Consider the following 21825-nt stretch of genomic DNA (forward strand, 5'->3'; position numbering starts at 1 on the left):
GTAAAGATTGTAATATAATCTTTTTAATATATTAAGGATTGTATTAAAAAATAATATACAATATTCATAGACTACGAAATAAATAAAATGCTTCCAAAATTGAGTTTTTCCTTATAAGTGACAATAAATTCTTCCAAAAGTTAATTATATTTTTTCTATACGCCATATTTTAGTATTGCAGTCCTGTCCAACAGAGATTAATGTTTCTTCATCTAGCCAAACTAAACGTGTTATTTGGCTTTGAGGATGTGCATCTAAAAGAATTTTCTATTAATTACAATCCGAAGAAAAAAAATTTGCTGTATTTGCTTACTTTTAATGATAGTATGTTTCGCGGGATTTGTTACACTCCAGATAATAATAGTCGTATCGAGACTACCACTTGCAACCATGTCAGAATTTGGTGACCATGCAACGGAGTTTACTCTTGCATTATGGAATCCCCATTCTCTATTATGTGCTAGCTACAAATTAAATAAACATATTTTAGAGATTATATTTTCAATTTGTATTTTTACGCAATTGTAATTTATATAACATGGATTTTTAATTATATTTATCACTCACCCTCTGTTAATCCAATAAGCATAAAAATCATAACAATTTAACATTAAAAAAAAAGGGTAAATATAATTACTTTATATATATAAAATTGAATTCTACACGTATACCATCACACACGTATAGTATCAAATTCCTAAATATTACAATTATATTTTATATAATCTCTATAAAATTCATAATGTTAATACTATTGATCTTCTATTTATATTTTATTGTTGTTATATTAGATTAGATTATGTTATTAAAAATAAAAAAGTACACGATTTTTTTGGCAATGAAGAGTATTAGGAGTTTCAGAGAATTTAAATAATTTTTTTGTTTTTTATATATTGCAACAAATATATGTTCAATTATGTAAAAATCTATAACTAATTTTTTTAGTATATATAATTTAAAAAAATTTCAACAATTTTATAAATTATATTATTTATAAAATGTACTTTACCTTATATTCTGGTACAGCATATAATATAACTTTTCTGTTTGCATCACAGGCAACTAAATATTTATTATCAGGGCTATATGAAACATCCGTAACTGGACCCAGGTGTTCTAATTCAGTCTTTTGAGTTAGTGTAGTGTCTGACAATTCATAAATATAAACCTATAAAATAAATTATATATATTAAACAATATAAATTTTTACATATTTTTCACATATATTAAAAACATATATAAAAAAACGAACTTTATTGTCAGATGTAGAGCCAACAGCTACATCTCCAGTTTCTTGATTAATTGACACACATGATGGTTCGTAATTAATTGGTAAACTTGATAGCTTATTACTATTTTGCGTAACTGCGATCTATAAAGGATGACACCATTGTGTTTTACATTAGTTAGAAAGTTAAATTTATTATATATATAAAATGTCCATATAAAAATAATTTATGCTTTTTTGAGTTTATTTATAGCAAGTTCTGTAATAAAAATTCTGTAATAAAAATTATGTATGCTATATTTTTACAACTAAAAACATTAACATATACTAATACAATTAATAAACATTATTTTCTTTCTAATCTTAGAATTGCTAAATAAATACGAGAAATCGAAAACTACTTTTGTGGACATTCTTGTATTTGACTTACCTGACGAACTGAAGCCACTATAGCTATATCATTATATATATCCAGACCTCGTGGCTGCGAATCCAATTTTACTACAGACGTCTCTGCGTAAGCATTTGTTGCAATATCGATTGATCTTAAAGTATCGTCGATGCCGGCAGTATAAAGTAAATTACCCGCGGCCTTCATTCCGTTAATTTGATTTCCATGACCATGTCCTTGTACACGATCATTCTCCCCCGTTTCTGCATTCCAATTAGTAATGTAACCATCATGAGACCCAGTATAAATCGTACCTCTATCAGGACTTAATGTTAGTACCGTTATTGGTTTGTTATGACCCTAAAAATATTGAAAAACAGTTAAAAAAAATCATTAGAAATGAGTTAACATTGAAAAATATAAATCAATAAGAAAAGCAAAAATTACTTTTATTATCCTTATAGGCTTTTGAGGATTGTCGACATCAAGATAATTGATGAAGCCACTAAGTGACACGGATAATAAATGCTTTCCTTGCCATAAACAGCTTACCTGAAAGCATAGACTTAATATATATTGCTATTTATTTTTCCGAAAAATTTTACTAATTGATTATATAAATTACAAACTTGTTGATCATCAACTGTTGTTCCCATATTGAACTCGGTAATTAAAGAACGCGTTTCTACATCCCACAGTTTACATGTTTTATCTCCAGAAGCAGTTAATAATTGTTTACTATCAGGTTTCCATGCAACCTATAATACAAATAATAAATATTACTCATTATATTTTTATAAATTATTAAAATTGAGATAATTTGTCATCATCTTTTTATAAGTTTAAACGATTTGAATAAATATTACACACCCCATAGACTCCACCTTGATGTGCAGGAGATCCTACTTCCCCAATAAGATCAGAAGTTGTTCCATTATATATAAATACTTTTCCATCAAATCCACCAGAAGCAAATAGATTTCCATCAGGCGAATAACGTACAGTTTGGACAAAACGAGTATGTTCTTGCTTTGTCATCCTAAATAAATGGTAAAGATCAATAAATTATGCAAAGATCTAGAGTCTTTAATAAAATCAGAATATGGTTCATTATATATACTTGAACTTGAATGGAGGCCCTTCAAACACGGCAATAGTATTATCTTCGCTTCCTGTTATTAATCGAAACGGTCTTGCCGGTCTGAAATCGCACGAATTGATAGGCTTACTCTGACCAGAGATCTCACCTACTGAAGTTCCTGTTTCTGCCATAAAGACATGTCCAAATCTAAGAATAATTACTAATGTTAACATTATTTTTCTTATGATATTTTATTTATTATAGTAGCATTTAGGTACCTTTCTCTTCCTTCTCCAACTACAACCATGCGTTGACTATCTGGTGACCAGGCAATATCTTTAATGGGTCCACCGATAGGATGGAATTCATTTTTTAATATATGTTCTTTGTTAACTGTATCCCAAATACGTACTTTACCCGATTGATCTGAAATAAAAACATACTACATAAATATTTAATTTCTATTTTAGTTTTTCTGTATATTAAAGTTATGATAAAAATTAATAGATAAAAGAAAATATAAAATTTTGAACAAATAGATAATTATAATTGTCAAAGTTTATAAATAATAATTATCATAAACTATATTATGTATAATAATTCATTATTATATTGAATTCTCAGATAATTAAAATATCTATATGTATGAGATATATTAATATATAATATTTAAATATTATTAATAATATACCTCCTGAGGCTATATAGAAACCACTAGGAGAATATTTGGCAACATTTACTGGGCAAGAATGTTCTGTATAAATATCTGCAATTGCTGGATTCTGTAATATATTCAGAGAGAGACATAAATTAATATATTCCTCCCCTTGTCACTTTAAACAATGGAAAAAAATATTTGTTATGTTATAAAAATTTACATCTATATTTCTAATGATAACACTGTTGCCATTGGTGTATAAAAAGTTTTTTCCTTTGGGATCACCACCTAGCACAAGTGGTTGTCCTCTTTGAGTCCTTGGTAATGCAGCAAATATATATTCTGTAAGATAAAAAAATGGAAACAATTTGATAAGAAAATAATAAGAAATATAAAGATATCTTCAATAACAAATAAGTATGTATTAAATAAATTGAATTTTAATATTTGTAGGAAACAATTGAATAACTTTAATTAATATATTATTATTTTATTTTTTATTAATAATATTATATTTTTGTTTAGTGCAATAAATAATAATGTATAATATGCATAAAATATTATTTTTTATTATTTATTTTTTATTATTTAATTAAGTACAATATTATTTTGGCTACATAGTTACATTGACATGTAATAAGTAGAAAATTAATAAATTTTTACAAAAATGATATTGTTAAACAATGATATTGCAAAAGTGCTCAAATAACATGGAAACAATGCATAATACATCCAGTTACTGGAACTAAAATACTTCTTCGTTGATACATTGGCATAGATCCAGTTCCTAATATTTCAAATTATTTTGAGACTAACAAGCTACAGCATATCCTCTATCAAACTATAGTTTCTGCTCTAAAAGTATTATTGAAAAAAAATTTTTACATTTTAAATAATATACATTAATTGTATTTATATTAGCTTAATTAATAATAATAGCTTTTTTCCACTTTCTCTCTTTATGTAAATAAAATTATATACATAATTAAAATTAATAAAAATAAAAACTTTTTAAGATATTTTTTTTATCATTAAATAATTTTTTCTAGTAGATATTTATGATATACAATGTGAAATAATTCTTCCTTTTTATGTCTTTTATTTGTCTGATAAAAATATAATGCTAAATGTAATCAACTAATATCTGAGATTTTTAACATTTTATCTGTTGATTCACCTTTTTACTGATGTGGCTGATATACAGAGTGTCCAAAAAAGTTTCTTGATATATATTAAAATCTGAACAATTGATATCTTTTCTAATAGTTATTTAGCTATTAATATCTCGATAAATTTTAATATAACATGTGTGTATGCTAAATTTTAAATATTTTAAAACTCCAATAAATTAAAAATTCTTGAAGATTAATAACAAATTTATTATTTATGTGCATCTTAAAAAATTTTGTTTTACGAAAAAACATCTTTTTATTTATTTTTCATTAATATTATAAATTTATCTTAAATTGTGTTAAATTGTATTTACAGAGAAGAAATGCCAATAATTTTTCAACACCCTATACATATAGATTGACATCGGCCGCGCGTCCGGCTTATCATGTCATGTAGGACAATACTTCTGATTCTTGAATAAAAAGTAAAAAAAGTACAAAATATGAACTGTTACTTGATGTTTAAGTGAATACAAATAATACGTAAAGAAAATCGCGCATGCAAAAATTCTTGCTTTTGTCTGTGATAAATTATAACGATCTTATGATCCGACCGAAGAGGAGTAAACCGGACAAAATCGAGAAGAGATATACTTTATACAGCTCGAAATCGTACAGTACGACAAGCTGGTTCGCGAACGTCTAAAATGTCTTCACATTGCAACTTACTTGTTTCATACGACATCTTCCTGATATACAGTCTCCTTCGCACCCACTGATATTTAACGAAATTTCGAATAGGAAAATTCTAATGCCTACGGAAAGCTGTAACGACAATACGTATGACACTCGCGACAGCACCTCCCACACACGCTCACGTTCGTAATACTTGTTCCGCCCTTCGCCTTATTTGGTTGAAACATGAACGAAGAAGTTACTAGATCGTCCGAAACATGCGAGTAGAGAAAAGACTGAGAGATGTCATGGCCTGCTTTTAGGTGATCCCTGAAAGCGATACTCCCTCTATGGACATTGCGAACGTGGACATGAACTACAAAGCCAAAGTCCATGTTCTCAGAGGGTATAATGTGCACAATTTCTGGTTTCGTTCCGTACACGAAATGCCGATAGCACTAGAGTATAACAAGACACTCATGTATATAAATTGATAATAAATAAATTATTCAATCGCGAAAGATACTGTAATCTTCCAATGTAATATTCAAAGATGAAATAAATATTTTTCTATTTATTGCCATATTTATATATTTTTATTTACAAAACACAAAATGCCTGCTGTGAAATAAAAACATTTTTAATTGTTATTTCTATAAATCTTAATTAGCAGTAAACTGATCTTTGATATTTATTAATTATTAATTATTTTTTATTATTTATCTTATTATTTTATCTTATTATTTATCTTATTATTTATCTTATTATTTTATTTTTTATTAATTATTAAGTATTTCGACAAATCTTCTTATTTAGCAGTAAACTGATCTTTGATATTTATCAATCATTTCTTTAATTATTTAAAAATTTAATTAATAATACATGTATAGAATTTGTTAAATTAATTACTGATTCTTCTGAAGTTTTTATAATTAAGACTCGAAAAATATAGATTTTGCAAAATATTTTAAGTCTCTTCAAAAAATACTTTATCATAATGCTTTGAAAAGCTCTCGAAGTAAGCTATAAGAGCTTTTTTTTGGCAACAGATAGTCCTGACACTCTGTATAAGAAGAGAAAAAGAGAAAGTAAAATAGAGAGAATATTGCGAAGTATATTCAAGTAGTATAATTAAATAATAAATATAATATGTATAAATTGATACATAAAATATATATAATGGTATAATATAATTTTTATAATATATTTTATAAAATATAAATACATTTACATAATTACTCATATATTATACATTATGTATTTTTATGTATTCAATAAGTTTCAAAAGCATACAAATTGATAAATTAAGATATATAAAAAATGTTTATTAATACATTCACTAATAACATATGTATTTAATACATTCAGTATAAGTTTCAGTATAAGTTCGGTATAAGTTTTTATATAACTTTCAAAGTATAAAAATAATAACGATAAGTTGCAGTGCGTTGCTCTTTAAAGTTATTTTCTTAAAGTTATTTTTTCATTCTTTTAAAATTTGATATCAATATTATATAAAACTTATACATATATACACAATATTCTTATCGCGAAGCGTAAGCTAATATTATATTGAATGTCAAATCTTATTAATGTCGAATTTATTATATATTTTTATATATTTGTATACATGAGGAGGTTTACTATATATTATGTATATTTTGTAATCTGAATTGATTATAAGATAAAATTGTGACAGAGAGTTAAAAAATAGACATTAGCATTCATTTATGACAAGATAAAGAAATGAAAGCTAAGATAACATTTCAATCTTTGGGTAAGATAATGACTTAAATTTTAAATAAACAATCCATAACATTTATATAAAAGAAATAGTAATTTTATAATCAAAATGTAAAATCAGGATGTTTATAATGATTATTATCTATTAACAATATAACAAAATTCTATTAATCTCAAGTAGTTATGAAATAAAAATTTATGAAAAATTTTCAATCATATATCATATATCAAGTCTCGAGCTTTTTATAGTAGAGTATTTTATATGTGTGTGTGTGTATATATTCATATGTGTGTATATGCGTGTATTTATATACATATACATGTTAGTCTTAATATGTTAGTCTTAATTCATCACATTGTCTTATTGTTAATTTCTTTTCAAATATATATTACATTCTATATTTCTTTTATCACACTTTAAGTTCTATCTTATTTACGTATGTAATTTAATATTAATAGCAAATCCAGTATTTACAAATAAGCGTAAAAATGCATAGATTTCATAATACATTATAGTCATCACGTAAAATATGTTGATTTTTTAAATTGTACGCAATTATATTTTTAATTAATATTTTTTTAAGTTTTAAGTTGTTACTTATTTATGCAAATAATGATTTATATGATCGATAAATATGATCTCTCTATGAATATTACAATTGTTGAATGTACAAATTATATGTATATGCAACTTTACAGATATTTTCGAAAGCAATAGTTTTTTCTTAGCAAATATTATTATTCGTTAAAACGTAAATTATTTAAGTAATATTAAATGGTGATTTTAAAATGATAATATATGTTATTTTTTTCAGCGAGGTACACTGGTTCCTTTATGCAACGCGATGACGCGTATATATATATAAAATATATAACTTATGATTTTTAAAAAAATTGTTATAAGGAGATTTAATTTTTTAATGAACTGCTATTTCATCAAATATATTGCAAAATAAATTTAAATTATATGCGATTTTTTGTGTTAATAGATTGAATAGAATATCTAAACTTTTAAAATTATTCCCAAGATAATTGATAAAATTTTCGATAGTTTCGATATTTTGCCATAACAATCTCACATTGAGTATTAAATAAATAATTTATGAATACAAAATTAAATAAGTAGAAACTAAATAATATTTCATGGTCGGCGATTATTTGTGTGTTATCGAGATAAGAATTTAATTACCGACCAATCGTCAAGCCAATTTAGATGGTTCGCAAACCGCGAATTTCTCTTATTTACATAAATCGATACATAAGCGATTTATATAAATCATAAATTTTTACCTCACAATCAGACGAAGTTTTTGAATCACATTCTCCGCTATGTCCTAAATTTCTATCTTACAGTCTATCTATAAGATCCTAAAAAACAAAACAGAGTACGATATTTTACACTTATACAATATACGATATATCAGATAAATTAAAATGCGCGCTCTAATAATAAGTTTGTAATTATATACAATTGATTTTTAAACCGTAATCTATTGCAACGCATAGCGACTACGATTATATATCGCTAGATATATTTAGTTCTCCTCTCATGTTTTCCATATATTATCATAGTAAGTATGTCATCTATCTCGACATCATCTCTCCGCAAGATCTTAGCGACAATAATCCTCAATTCCTTTATGAGACAATATAGCGAGGCTCGCTGTGGAAAATAATTTATCAGATAGAAAAGACATGAAAAATTCCTCTTCTCTCTTTCTCTTCAATAATAACGCATTCCGCGTTCATTAATCGCGTCTCGAAGCACCGATCTTTCGTAGGTCAGCGGATTGCCATGAAGACGTAGCGGTTTCGATCGTCGATAGTCCTTGTCAGTTATGAAGGACATTCTTCTTTTGGCTGGTGTAGGCTCGTTCGCGTCTTTCCCGTAGAATTTGCTACCGCTCTTAGCCTCGATCTCCTCTATTGATGGCAAACGAGAGTATCTGAGCTCATCGATGTCCTCGTCCCTCGGCAACGGGCGTTTCTGATCCTCCGGAACCGGTCGGCCATCCGGATAGACTCGTATCACCATCGGACCTGCCAGATACGGTCCACTCGGCTCCGATGATAGAACGTAATCACTACTTGCCACAGTCTCCTCCGCGAGGCCGTTCGTTTCGCTGCCACTGCTCGCTGGAACAATCAAAGAGAGACGGACTCTCATTAACAAACGCGCCAGCGTGACCACGAAAATGATGTTGACTTAGTTATCGAGGATTAAGCAATAGGCCCACTTATATACATAACGGATCAGAAAGTATATGCACTTAGCTGCGTGAAACCCGTGTTCAAAATAATACATCGCTAAAATCGACTTGTTGAAGTCATAGAAGTATATACAGGGTATACCATAAATTTTTCATAATCATTTTGAAACAATTTTACGCAAAAGTCGAATCATATCCTGTTAAAGCAGTATTAATTGTATAAATTTCTTGACAAATTTTTCTACAATTATTTTTATAAAGTTGTAACTTGTATATAATATGTACATTCTATATTTTTTTATTATAATATTATATAATTTTTTTTATTATAATATTATATAAATGTATTATATTATCGTGTCTTATATCGCAACATCCAAATTCTTATGTGTAATATCTGCTCTTCATATGTCGAGTTCTAATAGATTTTTTAAAATTTCATTCCTGCTTAGATTTGTGCGCTTTCGTACTATTTTATACAAAAGATAATTAATATATGTTGGAAAAGCAGTAGTTTTTTATGTTTAAAAAGGATAGACGTCTATAAAAGAAAAGGAATAAGAACAGTGGTCTCCCGTTTCCGGGATGATCATTCTGGATCAACGGCCGCGTTTCGCGCACATTTATTCCCAAACACGACCTCCCCATTATGTTAATTCGGGATCCAATATCTAGCACGTCAGCCCGTGTTCATGAGAGAACTTCATTTCGCTTCCGACAACTGGTCGAATGTCATCGATTAATAGAATACAAGGACTCTAAGATAGACGTGCAGGAATTCGCGAGAGCATATGTGTTTGCACATGTATTCTAGCGAGTAAATGAATATAAATATCTACATCATAAATTTCTCAACAAATGGCATAATAACTATTGACCTTATGAAAATTAATCATATAAAATGGAAAAAATATTGTTGTTTTTTTCTTCATCGAGAATGAAATCGAGAAAAATATTTCTCTTATATATTCTCTTCTTTTTTCTTTCTTATCAAATCTCATATACACGAATGGTTCGGTAATTGATCGCTAAACCTTTAAAATCAGGAGCACGCAATGCACGTGACCCTTTTTATCGCGTGTCGATGCATAATTAACGTATATACATGTTAAATATGGGCCATAGAGAAAATGTGAAAGCTACCGTAGTACGCTTCTGTAGGTAGGTATCTTTGACATTGATTGTAAGTAAAGTGACCTCCTTTCGCGATCTATCCATCTTTGTCTCGACATCTTAAATGTGCAAAAATTAAGACTTATTTTGTTCATTGTCGAAAATGCTAATCAATCATTCGATTTTAAAAAAATATATCTAAATATTCTATATTCACATAATGATTTATATAAATTATTTATGTGTATATTTATAATACATTATATTGCAAATATTTTATATTGCAATATAGTTAATATTAATTACGAATTAATTTATAATAGAAGATCTATACATTTAATAATTAAAAATATTTTTGATTATTATTTCTTTACAATAAAAAATTTACTTTCTTAAAATAATGATTTTTTTTCGTCTTTATCATTGATATAAAATAGCCTAACGAATGATATTTATTTTATTTTTCATTAAAGACTTTTATTATTTAACTTTAATACCAGAGAATTGTAGGAAGAAAGCATTTCGCGATAAAGTTTTGCATCAAATTGCGTGATTTAGAAGATAGATTATCTTCATTTTTCGCACATGATTCGGCACATTCAATAAATCTATGGTACGATAACGATACAATTCTAATAATGTCAGTTCAGAATTCTCGATCGATTAAATTCGATTAAATCAATTTAGATCGGCGCATAACACGATCCTTTAAAAAAAATGGAGAAAGCGTACGCGGTTAAAGTATTAAAAGCAATCAACAAGGACCTAATTTGAGGGAGAAAAAAGACTTTCTAGGAGTGCGAGCGGGATCGAAATCGCAGTTGAAACTTTCTCGAGACAGAATATGATTCTGTTTGCGAAGTCGCGATCAAAGAAAGATTTTCGAAACAGAGAAGCAAATCTATAATATTGTTTTCCTTCATCAGATAAAATAAGATGCTATTTCTTTTTATTGCATATTTCTTTCTAATCTAATTCACATTATTAGATTTAAATACCTGGATTGTTTTCTAATCGATCGTTATTATCAGTGAAAGACATGGTTCTTTTAACAATTTTTTCAATCATTTCTAATACACTTACCTAGTAAGTCGGCTTCAGTCGTGAAGTAAGATTCGTCATTTTCGTGGCTGATTCTCGATATAAATCTATTGTTTTCTACCATGGCACGCCAAACTGTAAACAAGATAAAATAGCTTGAATACAAGGCCGAATGGAGAGTCAAAATCGAAATTTGTGATTTATATACATGTCTCGGCCAGAAAAGTAAACGTGAAATTTCTTCCGCGATACACTCTTGGCTACAGGAACGCTTCCTTACTCATTTCCTTGGCACCACGCTGATAGGGATCCAGCTGATCGAGAACATTGTCATTCATGCTGACGAGACTTCTTATGCCAGATACTAGCAGATTCTTATTGCAGTCCGGCCTCGACGAATCGGCGCAGAACTGTGCTACTTGTTTACTGAATAAGCCGTACAAATGACTCATCTGAAAGGAGAGAGAGAAGAAATCTCATTTAAAAATTGTAATAATCATTAATCCCATGTATCTGTAAAATATGAATATGCGATGCGTTAATTTTCATTCGTAGGAGAAAGAATGAAACAAAAAAATAAAGATTATGAAAATTATTATTAAAATTAAAACTGACAATGAATAATGATTTAAGTGCCAGTTGCCAATATACTCGTTTATGTCAAATTTTTGAAGAATATAAAGTTGGATTGTGTGTGCGGAGTCGCAATTGAGCCGCATTCCGACCGCGTCCGGTGAAACTCGGCAATGTATAACACCGGCGATGAAACTGACGAAGTTGCAAGTGAAGAGATATGTATGCGCAATGCGACGTCCCGTTCATCACGTATCATGGATTGCGTGATTACCGTCTTTTCGTCGATCGCGTGAAATGTGACAGCCAATCTTGAGCTGAGGATAACGAGAACGATGTCCACGGATGGGCTCCTTTTGCTCGCTTCTACGGCACGTTACTGACGCGCATAACCGATCTTGCAATTAGAATTTCTACAGACATGACAGTTCTATAACTGTATGCTATGATATTTTCTTTTATCTACATTTATTTCTGATGTTTCGACATTTTCTGGCAAATTATTTACGAATTTTATTTACGAAAGAGACTGAATGAATCGATCTATTTGATATCACTCTTTTTGACATATATATTTAAAACTAAACAAATCTCCAAAAAATTTTATAATGGCTTCAAGAAATTTTAAGAAATTTTTATAAGATAATTCAGGTCACGCAAAAACATTTAAAAATTGTTTTAATTTCTCGAACATATCTTTGAAATACTTTTTAAAGTTTTGTCGCTAAATGTGTGCTATACTTTCTACATATAAAAGATTATTAAATGTTTAAGTCAATTAGAATTAAAAGCTCATCATAATAATAATAGAATGTTTTTTAATCTCATAATATTTCAATACATTTATTACTATTGATTAATGTCTCTTAGATCAATGATGAATTATTACTCCGTTTCCGTTGCGATTCCGGAAATTCGGAGAAAGCGGAGATTTTTTTAGCGAGACTCTCGGTTATAAGTGAATTAGCGCGGAAAGACAATGATATGACTGCATATGTAGTTACGCTAGAGAGATATACTTTTACATTTCGAAGCGATATTTATATCCCCCACTTTCGTTTAGAAAATATTTTCCGTTATTTATAGAAAAAATTGCAGTAGTTGAATTGTAATTAATTTTAAAATTGTTCAAAACTTAACTCTATTTGTCTCACAGATATAAATATTACATTAAATTTAATTTAATTTAAATTACGGATATATATTTCTTATCAAGTGTATACTATTCAAAACTCGAAAAAATATATCAAATTATCTCCAATATGAATCTTTATGTTCATCTAATTAGCTAAAATCGATATATAATTCATACATTAATTTGAACTCTATCAAGAAATTAATCTCACAATCAGATATACGTTATAGTGCTCTTGAACTTCAACTCGACACTTACTCGGCATTTACGATCACTTTTACTTGCTCTGAGAGTATTACACACATTTAATCCGGTGTATGCAGCCGAGAAATACCGTGTCTACAGCCTTGGCCAAGAGTACGAAGTACATACTTTCAATAATTTTGCGGTAAATCAATCTTAAAATCAACGTTTACCAATTAAAGTTTTACACTATACATTGTACTTTATTTTTAGATTTAATATGCATTAATTTTCAATAAATATTAATAATCATGGGAAAACCCAAAGGATATAAATAACTGCATATACTTTTCTATTTTAATTTTTCAATTTAATTAGGGAATTCGTAATTAACGAATTAAATAATTATATATAATTAAGAAATATTCTATTTTCAGAAATTTTCAAAATTTCATAGATTAATAAATATTGGGGAAATAAATGTTAACTATTTTTGATACGTGTTGAAAGCAGATTTTATGATCTTCAGTGCGTTCGTTGGCTTGAGAATCTGTGCAATTATCTTGTCATGGCGACAATTAATAATCACTGGAATCTTCGCGGTAGCTGATCGTTGTAATTACGGTAATTTTCAAATTTTTATATTTTTCATCTTCATATGACACTTCACGGGTATTAAAAATATTCTATTCTGGAAAATATGTTGAGGTTTGAGATAAAGGATGTCATCCAAAATAAAATTGGAAAACTCATCGACATCCGATTTGATCCTATTGATAATATTGAGCAACTTGAGGTTAATGTAGAGTTCCTAATTATTAAAACTTCACAATATTATTTTATTTGCGCAAGACTATTAGTATTATAGAAAAGCTTACTAACAAACAAATATTACATTGGAGCACGACCCCCCTGTTCGCTATATTCGTCAAATAAAATTTTAAAAAATATATATAATTATATAATTTCAATATAATTTTCGATTAAAATAGTTTTGTTATCAAAAAGATTCTGAAAAAGAGATTCTCAATCTCTTTTTTTAAAAAATCGATTTGTTTAAAATAGAAATAAAAAAATATATCAAAAATCTTTACTCTAATTTAGTAAAATAAACGATATCGTGATATTTAATTTTGAAGAACTTTTCAAACATTAGGCTGTGTTTAAATTAAAATTTAAGCCGCGAAAAATATGATTTTTGTTATCTAAAAGCTTTTTTATTTAGAATTATATTAAAATTTATAGTATAGAGAGGTAGTTTGTAAGAAGTATAAAGGAAAAAGTTAGATCAATTTTGATATATTGGAAGCTGCAAGATATTATACTAAGCAGTTATATCGTGTTTCAGGAATATCCGTGTATGTGTTATCGACAATTTATGATAATATACAATCAAAATCGAATAAATCAAGTAATCGAGAGATAATATATGCATTGTACTCTCGCGTTAGAGTGAATTGAGGAAATGACGAGTTAGTTTTGATTAATTCAAATGTAAGCGCGTTAAATAAATGAAAGAAGGAAAATAATTATTTTTTATAGATTATTGAAAGCATTTTTAAAATGTGAGTTATTAAAAGGAGTACTTAAAATTCAAAAGTATTCATCGAAAATTTATATAAAAATTATAAATATTACATTCAAGTGAAATGAGATTTTTTATAATTTCACACATATTATTATTATAATTTTACATAAATTTTTCATTTGCCGCATTCCAGTTTATCGCGACTCATTTAAATGGACATTGTTAAGAGAAATTTGCAATACGAATGAGATCGCAAAAATATTTAGTACGCCTGGCACGTGGTTTGGATGCAACGTACTCACATCGAATGTGTTTCGATTGTTTGGTGAAAGTCCACCGAATAACGTTGATACCACCAAAAGATATTTACAATATCTCTCATTTTTGTGAGATTAATGAAGAAAATTTAGCGGTAATAATATCAGTGGAAATAAAAATTAGATGTGTAAAGCTACAATGAATAAAAAAAATATTTCTAAATTTTTTTTGAAATAATCTTTCACGAAGAAAAGAAATCAGTGACACATTAATAAAGATCGTGCTAATATAGAAACACTTTGCACGCGCGTGTGTATATGTATCTGTGTGTAATATATTTCCTTTTTAAAATTGTTCAAAGAAGACAAGATGTGCAGATAAAAATTTTATTCACTCATTAAATATAAATGTCTTTTCTTATATCTTCCGCGTTTTTTATACATATGTGCATTTTTTTATATTGATTCTGTGAGAATAATCATAAACTTAAGTAGCTTATGTCAATCGTCATACCCTTTAATTATTAATTAACATTAATTATTAATATACATTATATTAAAATGATGCAAATAATTTATCGTACAAAAAATAGAATTGTGAATAAATTATATACACAATTTCGGAGTAAGTTTTATCAATTGGAGTAGATAGAATTTACTAATCCATTCTAGTACGACTTTTTCATCTCAAGAGAAATTTCTCAAATTTTTATTTAGAAAATCAGCAACATTTAATAGAAACTTAAGAAATTCATTTAATAAAAACTTAATAGGAAATTGATATATCTTTCGCATCAAATTATCTACTACATTTTGGAATAATCTCAATGATTTTTCTACTCACTTTCTCATCTCTCGAGAGAAATTCCCACATCGGTATCGCCGAGCCCGTAACTCGCATCGTCACGCAACAGCCTAGCAGAATGCAGGTGGTGACCTTCGCGATAAGAGTCCTGCTGGTCATCATCATCATCATCATCGTGCGTTACTCTTCCTCTTCGCTCTTCACGTACTCGTGACACTCGCTTCACGCCAACAGGTGTGCAAATCATGCGCAATTGCCGCTGTCACGATTGTTGCCAAACAATCAGCAACAAGCTTTCGCACAAATCGTGTAGCGATCGACCGTCTGGTACACACTGAGCTCCGGTCTCGTTTGCCGCTTCGTTTTATGTTGACATGCGCATCTCAGTAGCGACCACGCGTCTTCGAGTGCCCCCACTTTATTCATGTATCCGGATTTCATGCATACGTCAGTACGAGGAGCAGAGTCCACGGGGTCCGGAAAGGTATTTACGCGCTCTAGGAAATCACGCTGACGCGACACAAATATGCAAAAAAAGGCATTCCTTAATTTTATTCGGCGCCGTGCCGAAATTCCTACGCCCGAGACACGTGCAGAGTCGATGAAAACTTCATAAATTTTCTGTCACAATATGAAACGAGCTAGATACAAAAGAAGCAGAGAAATTCATCAATAAATTTATAAATTATTAAATGCATTATTTTAATTAAACTTACAAGTATAACTTTTTTTTATAACGTTGAAAGCTCATCATATAAAATTAATCTCATTTTTTACGATATTTTATATACGTCTCATTCCGATAGTGTGCAAACTGCACACTGTACCCTATAATCATGATTGTGGTTATTTGATACATAAATTATTACCTAATGAAGAATGTGTATCTTAATAAGATATTTGAGAAAGAAATTTCAAACAACAGATAGATATTTTATTAAAGAATTTTAAAAGAGTATTTCTAGTAAACAGTGAGAATATATACAGTGAAATTCTATTTTTTAGAAAATATAAAAAAAATATTAATTTAGAGGTAATTATAAATTGCGTTTTCGGATTTAAATAAATTTTGTCTACAAATTTTCTTCTTAATCATCAGAAAAAGTATATGTTACTTTACACTAGTATTTACGTGTTACGGAAATTCCTGAAGCGACTAAAGACGTAAAAACCACAAAAAAAATTCTTCGCTTCTTAATTTTATTCGGCGCCGCACTGAAATTCCTGCGTGCGATACACAGGCGTAGTCAAAGAAAGTTTACAGTTCCCCTCTCGCACAACATAAAGTAAAATGGATGAAGTAAGGTGAAGATTCATTAATGCTGTAAGTGTGTTTATTAAATACATTATTTTATACGTTTTCTTTTTAAACCGGCAATCTTTTGCGAATTTGCCGCTGCGACGAGAGGTATGCAGAAAGCGCAAAAAAGCGTTCCTTAATTTTATTCGGCGCCACGTCGACATTCCTGCGCGGGCCATTCCATGTTGAAACGGTCACTTTTTGGAGCAAAAATCAGGAGGACCCCCCTCGAGTCATTTTAATCTCACAATCAGTTTAAGATATATTAATAGTACAATTTTTACGAAACCAATTATATATAATAATCAAGTCCGAGACAAATAAAGAGATTTCGAACGTTTGTTAAAATGATTCGTGATTATTAGAAGAATACTAGTAGCTGATTCTTTTGAAGCGCCGAATTTTTTATTTGGTTCAGGATTTTAGTTGATCACATTAAGTAATCGCATAAAGTAAGATTTAGTTCCACGATAGAAGCGACTGCTTCTGAAAGGATTCATTTGCAAAGGACTCAATCTTGATTGTCCGGTTTTCCCTACCTCAGCATCCTTGTAGATCCTCGTGTTCACACGCAGCTAGAACCTCGAGGGTAAATTTTTCTCGTGTTCGTATTTGATCGACATCGTAAAGTTCTAAAGATTATTTTTACGATGATTTCACAACTATCGAATTTACATTATCACAGAAATTTTCGGTAAACTTAATAAAAAATATAATACTTATATTGTTAACGAGTATTTCACAATGATGAACGATCGAGATTTTATTATATTCTATTTAATTTTCGGCTCCCACCATTCACGAATTAAGTTGAAGCATACGTTAAAAATTAATTTAAAAAAAAAGAAAATTTCTTGGAAATTAGAAAAATTAGCATAAATATCACTATCGACCTTCTATGAGTGAACGGCCTTTCATACATTTTGTAAGTCTGTTCATAAAGTCTCGGCGTAAATAAAAAAAAATTTACGACATAATAAATAAGTAGGTCCCGTTCATTTCTCTAACAAGATAAAGTATGAATATCATACAGAATGAATTATATGTACGAATTACCCATACATTTTATCATAAAATTTTGTCGTGATTTTTTTCTAATAAAATCTTTGTGTATGTGAGAAATCAACACTTTTTATGAAAAAGAAAGAGAGATTTTGTCTTCAATATTAAATATCTCAATAAAAATAATAAATTCTTTATCTATTTATTAATTTGTAAAAATAATAAGATTTAATCTCAATAAAATAATAAAATTTAAAAATCTGTTAAAATTTAGTTTGAATTACTTGAAAAACAAGACTACTATATTACTCTCAAAAATAATTTTGTTAATAAATTGATTCTTAATTTGTCATCAATAAAATGACACTTTAATTGTAACAGCAAAATATATTTGCTAGAAACAGATTGATTTTGTTCTGGATTAGCGAATTAAATTTATTCAAAAGGATGCTTATATTTTACTAACAAAGCAAATTATATTTTAAATATTATGGAATAAACAGATAATTATGCTAATTTATAAGTAGGGTCATCATTACATTAAATATGTAATAATAATACAGGTTTTACCGTAATCACAAAATTCTTCTTTTTCTATGTATTTCAAGCAACGCATATAAAAGCAAATATGCAACATGCAGGTATACAGTGCGGCGATTAATCGTGAATGGGTATCACATTGGGCACGATCAAATAAATGCGTGAGCGGTGTGCAAATTAAGAGCGACACCGATTGTGTGTCGCTCATATGTGATCCTATCGAGACTGGTTACGGCGGTTTGTCAGGAAGACTATAAGCAGGTAAAACGTAATTCTTAACGATGTACGGTACACATAACGTCGATTGTGTTATTTATTCACTGCGCGCTTAAAGCATACGAATAAAATTTGTACATCATTTCTCAATTTCACTTTCACATTCGTCCCTTCCGTGCGAATAATCGGCAAACGCGCTAACTTTGTTTTAAATAATTTATATTGTGTGAATTGAACAATCGATTATCGTGAATAAAAATTATATAAACATTTTTAATTTTAAAATGAGATTTTTTACATTGAGAGATAATATGAGAGAGATTTGTTTCAATTATTTTTAAAGCTGCAGTTTTTCGAGAAATAAAATAAGATTTTAATTTTAGAAAATGTCACGTTCGTTCTGGTTGCTATTTTAATAAATAATTTCAAAAATTTATTTCTAAAAAAATATCTTTTCAACAAGACATTTATTATCGTAAAGCAATCAAGGATTAAAAATGTCTAATTTTATGAAATAAATTTCTATCAACCTTTTCCTATTTTGAAGAGAAAAAATATTTTATTATTATTATTATTATTTCTCTCTTTTTATTCCATTACTGTAAGTGCCACAAGATTTGTGTATTTTGATAATTACAGGATATTTTTATCCTCTCTTGAAGATAGAGTATTTTGCGCGACGTGACTTCACAGCGCGAACATTTACGGAATGTGTGAACAATTCAGGAAAATTCACGCGTAACAAATCGAACAATGGCACTACGAAGCTTTTCCGTGGCGATGACCAACGTGAGAACGTAAACATCGCATTCAGATGATGTTCTGCGTAATAGCCTCATGCACCGAGATAACACACCTTTGTTATACGTGCAGTTATGCGATGCAAATATGCATCTGCTTCTACCACAACGTGTATCGTTCATGGTAATCTTCTATAGATTAGTAATTTAACAAGTTTTACATAGCACTTAGAGTCGCAAGTGTATGCAAAGTAAAACTTGATCTTTTAAATATCGATATTTTATTAGGAAAACGATAAAAATTTTTATTTAATAATAGCTAGTCAATGGCTATGTCAATCGGTTCTTATTAAAAATTAAAAAAATTTATATATACTTACAATCGTCTCTCTATATTTCATAAAATGGTGAGTAATAAATAAATTATTTAAAATATAAACTTTTTTTATTAATAAATTCATTATCTTATATATAAGAAGAATATTGGGGCATTAATAGTAAAAAATAAGAAAAAAATTATATAATTCCAACAAAAAAAAGAATAATTTTAATTTTAAAATAAATTCTTCATATTATAATCATGGTTTTTAATGAAAAAACCACGTTTTTTAAAAAAAACTTAACAAATGTAAAAATCTTAACAAATACAATAAAATTTCTTTTTCATTATATATTATGCTTATTAAATCCGTTCCACATCTCTTTATAATACTTGTAATTTTTAATATTTATTTTTTGATGACTCTGTTGAAAGATAAACAAGATGAAGTTTTATATATATACATATATATAAAATTTAAATAAAAGTATAATCGCGCTCTGTTATTGTTATTTTAAATTTTAAATTTGTTTATTTACTAACAACTTCTTGAACATTGAAAAGGATTTTGAAAAGATCGAAACGTATGTATCGCACGTATGATTGTACGTATGTATTTTTATATCTAACTGATTATTAATATATTATGTCTCTTACTTAGTTTTTTATTATTTTTTACGCTCTAACATCTTGCGTTACAGTTTTTTAGCCTTTTTTTTTTATTGCGTTTTGTTATTATCTGGATCGTATATTGTTTTTGTCTTTGTATTTAAATAAACGTATAGTTTATAAAAAAGAGCTATATACAAGCTATAGATCCGTTCCGTATTAAAGCAAGATCACAAAAACGTCTGTCTTACTTATATTAGTCGATTCTATTAATAATAAATTAATAATAAATATATTCTAAAAGTAATAATACTCTATATAGAAAATACTCTATATAGAAAGAATAATAGATTATGTCGCTTTTGCGGCTTGTACGTTATATATTCTACGATTTATGTACAGATGACTAATAAATTTATTATATAATAAGACGTACGTGAAAATTTTAATTTGCTTCCGCATGTAATGCTATTATTTGATTGATAATGAGATTATCTTTGCGATGTGATCATCGTGAGATTTAAATTATGTAGAAACTGATGATGGTATACTGTTACCATTACACCATTGTGAAGTTTGCATTGAATTGAATTGGTAGTAACTAATTATGCTCTAGAATAAATATTTCCTGAACAATTAAATGAGTGCACGAAGTATATACAATATTGTATATATACGCAATGTGTCGGAGAGTTCGAAAAAAATGAGTTAAAATGTGTAAAAAATTTCTAAAACGTAACATAAATCGTCAATCAAATACAATAATGCAGAGAATTTCGTCAACGCTTTGCCATTATAATTTGATTAACTGGGAATCGCCCAATTAACTTATACCGTTACCAATGTCTCTTGACCTCCTGCGCATAAAAATCGACGCGTTCTTCGATCATCACGACGGATATCCTTCCATGCCGAACAACTCAAAGAAGTACGTAGCGAGATCGAGGTCGGTTCGTGCACGGCTAATTGAATTGGAAAATAGAATGACACAATCTAAGCGCACGGCTCAGTGCGAAGCGCATCCATATTTGTCGAAGTGCAAATAATTTGCGATTCATCGAAATCATTTCTTCGTTAGATGAAGTTTATTTAATATGGATTTTCATAATAAAAATGTCGAGGCATTTATATATTATTCAAAAAATTAATGATCTAAAATAAATTTGTAAATTAAATTTTAATTTCATGAAAATATATGATAAAGAACTACATTCTTTTAATACTTAGCAAATTGGTTTCAAGCTTCAATAAAATTCTAAATATGTTCTTTAATTTTTAAAATTATAGTTCTTGACAAGAGAAATTATGTGTTATAAAAATATTTATTAATAAATCTTTTATTAAAATTAATTTAAGATTAAAATAA

The 21825-nt window shown here is 28.3% G+C and overlaps 2 protein-coding genes across 3 annotated transcripts; both read right to left on the reverse strand.

Moving 5' to 3' along the window:
* Positions 1–49: 49 nt before the first annotated feature.
* On the reverse strand, positions 50–5385 carry LOC105247822 (actin-interacting protein 1). Of its 2 annotated transcripts, XM_025411454.1 has the most exons (14): positions 5200–5385; positions 3579–3700; positions 3392–3482; positions 2979–3126; positions 2740–2907; positions 2490–2658; positions 2249–2377; positions 2067–2171; positions 1659–1979; positions 1253–1372; positions 1010–1168; positions 568–570; positions 314–464; positions 50–254 (listed from the first exon to the last, which is right to left on the reverse strand). In XM_025411454.1, exons 1-14 carry the CDS (start codon positions 5213–5215, stop codon positions 145–147), a joined length of 1812 nt encoding a protein of 603 aa, XP_025267239.1. In that variant the 5' UTR covers positions 5216–5385; the 3' UTR covers positions 50–144. The 2 variants fall into 2 exon arrangements, with proteins under 2 accessions (XP_025267239.1, XP_025267240.1); XM_025411455.1 differs by lacking the exon at positions 568–570 and having other exon boundaries at positions 51–254.
* Positions 5386–7847: 2462 nt separating this feature from the next.
* Positions 7848–16087, reverse strand: LOC105253042 (rhythmically expressed gene 5 protein). The gene is made up of 4 exons (XM_011260800.3): positions 15773–16087; positions 11533–11704; positions 11295–11387; positions 7848–9024 (listed from the first exon to the last, which is right to left on the reverse strand). Exons 1-4 carry the CDS (start codon positions 15905–15907, stop codon positions 8612–8614), a joined length of 813 nt encoding a protein of 270 aa, XP_011259102.1. The 5' UTR covers positions 15908–16087; the 3' UTR covers positions 7848–8611.
* Positions 16088–21825: the final 5738 nt, after the last annotated feature.

The sequence above is a fragment of the Camponotus floridanus genome, unplaced genomic scaffold (genome assembly GCF_003227725.1).
Source record: "Camponotus floridanus strain SB8 unplaced genomic scaffold, Cflo_v7.5 scaffold4, whole genome shotgun sequence".
In the NCBI taxonomy this organism is placed as follows: domain Eukaryota; kingdom Metazoa; phylum Arthropoda; class Insecta; order Hymenoptera; family Formicidae; genus Camponotus; species Camponotus floridanus.